The 321-nt window shown below is 71.7% G+C and overlaps 1 protein-coding gene across 1 annotated transcript in view; it reads left to right on the forward strand.

The window, feature by feature from the left end:
- The window catches only part of TEAD3 (TEA domain family member 3), a 31,525-nt gene that overhangs the window by 18,952 nt on the left and 12,252 nt on the right, over positions 1–321 (forward strand). Inside the window, exon 2 of the mRNA XM_009889289.1 lies at positions 9–64. Coding sequence (XP_009887591.1) covers positions 9–64 — 56 coding nt within the window. The remainder of the gene's footprint in view (positions 1–8; positions 65–321) is intronic.

Raw genomic sequence — 321 nt, forward strand, 5'->3', positions numbered from 1 at the left:
CTGGCGAGATGCCCCCCCTGCGGCCGGCGGAAAATCATCCTCTCGGATGAGGGCAAGATGTACGGTGAGTGACGGGGACGAGGAGGGAAGCGGCGGGCAGGGCACCGCGCCGCCGGCCAGGACGGGGTGGCCGGGGGTGAAGCGAAACCTCCTGCCCCAAATCCCCACCGGGGCATCGTCCTCGAGCACCCCCCAACCCCGGGAGCGGCCTCCCTGGGTGCATCCCAGAGCCGGACCGGGAAGGTGGCAGTGACCCACGTCCCCTCCCTCTGCGCTGGCTCTCCCTGCCGCTCCCTCCCTCTCTCTGCCCTGCCGGACCGA

The sequence above is a fragment of the Charadrius vociferus genome, unplaced genomic scaffold (genome assembly GCF_000708025.1).
Source record: "Charadrius vociferus isolate BGI_N301 unplaced genomic scaffold, ASM70802v2 scaffold1511, whole genome shotgun sequence".
Lineage (NCBI taxonomy): Eukaryota > Metazoa > Chordata > Aves > Charadriiformes > Charadriidae > Charadrius > Charadrius vociferus.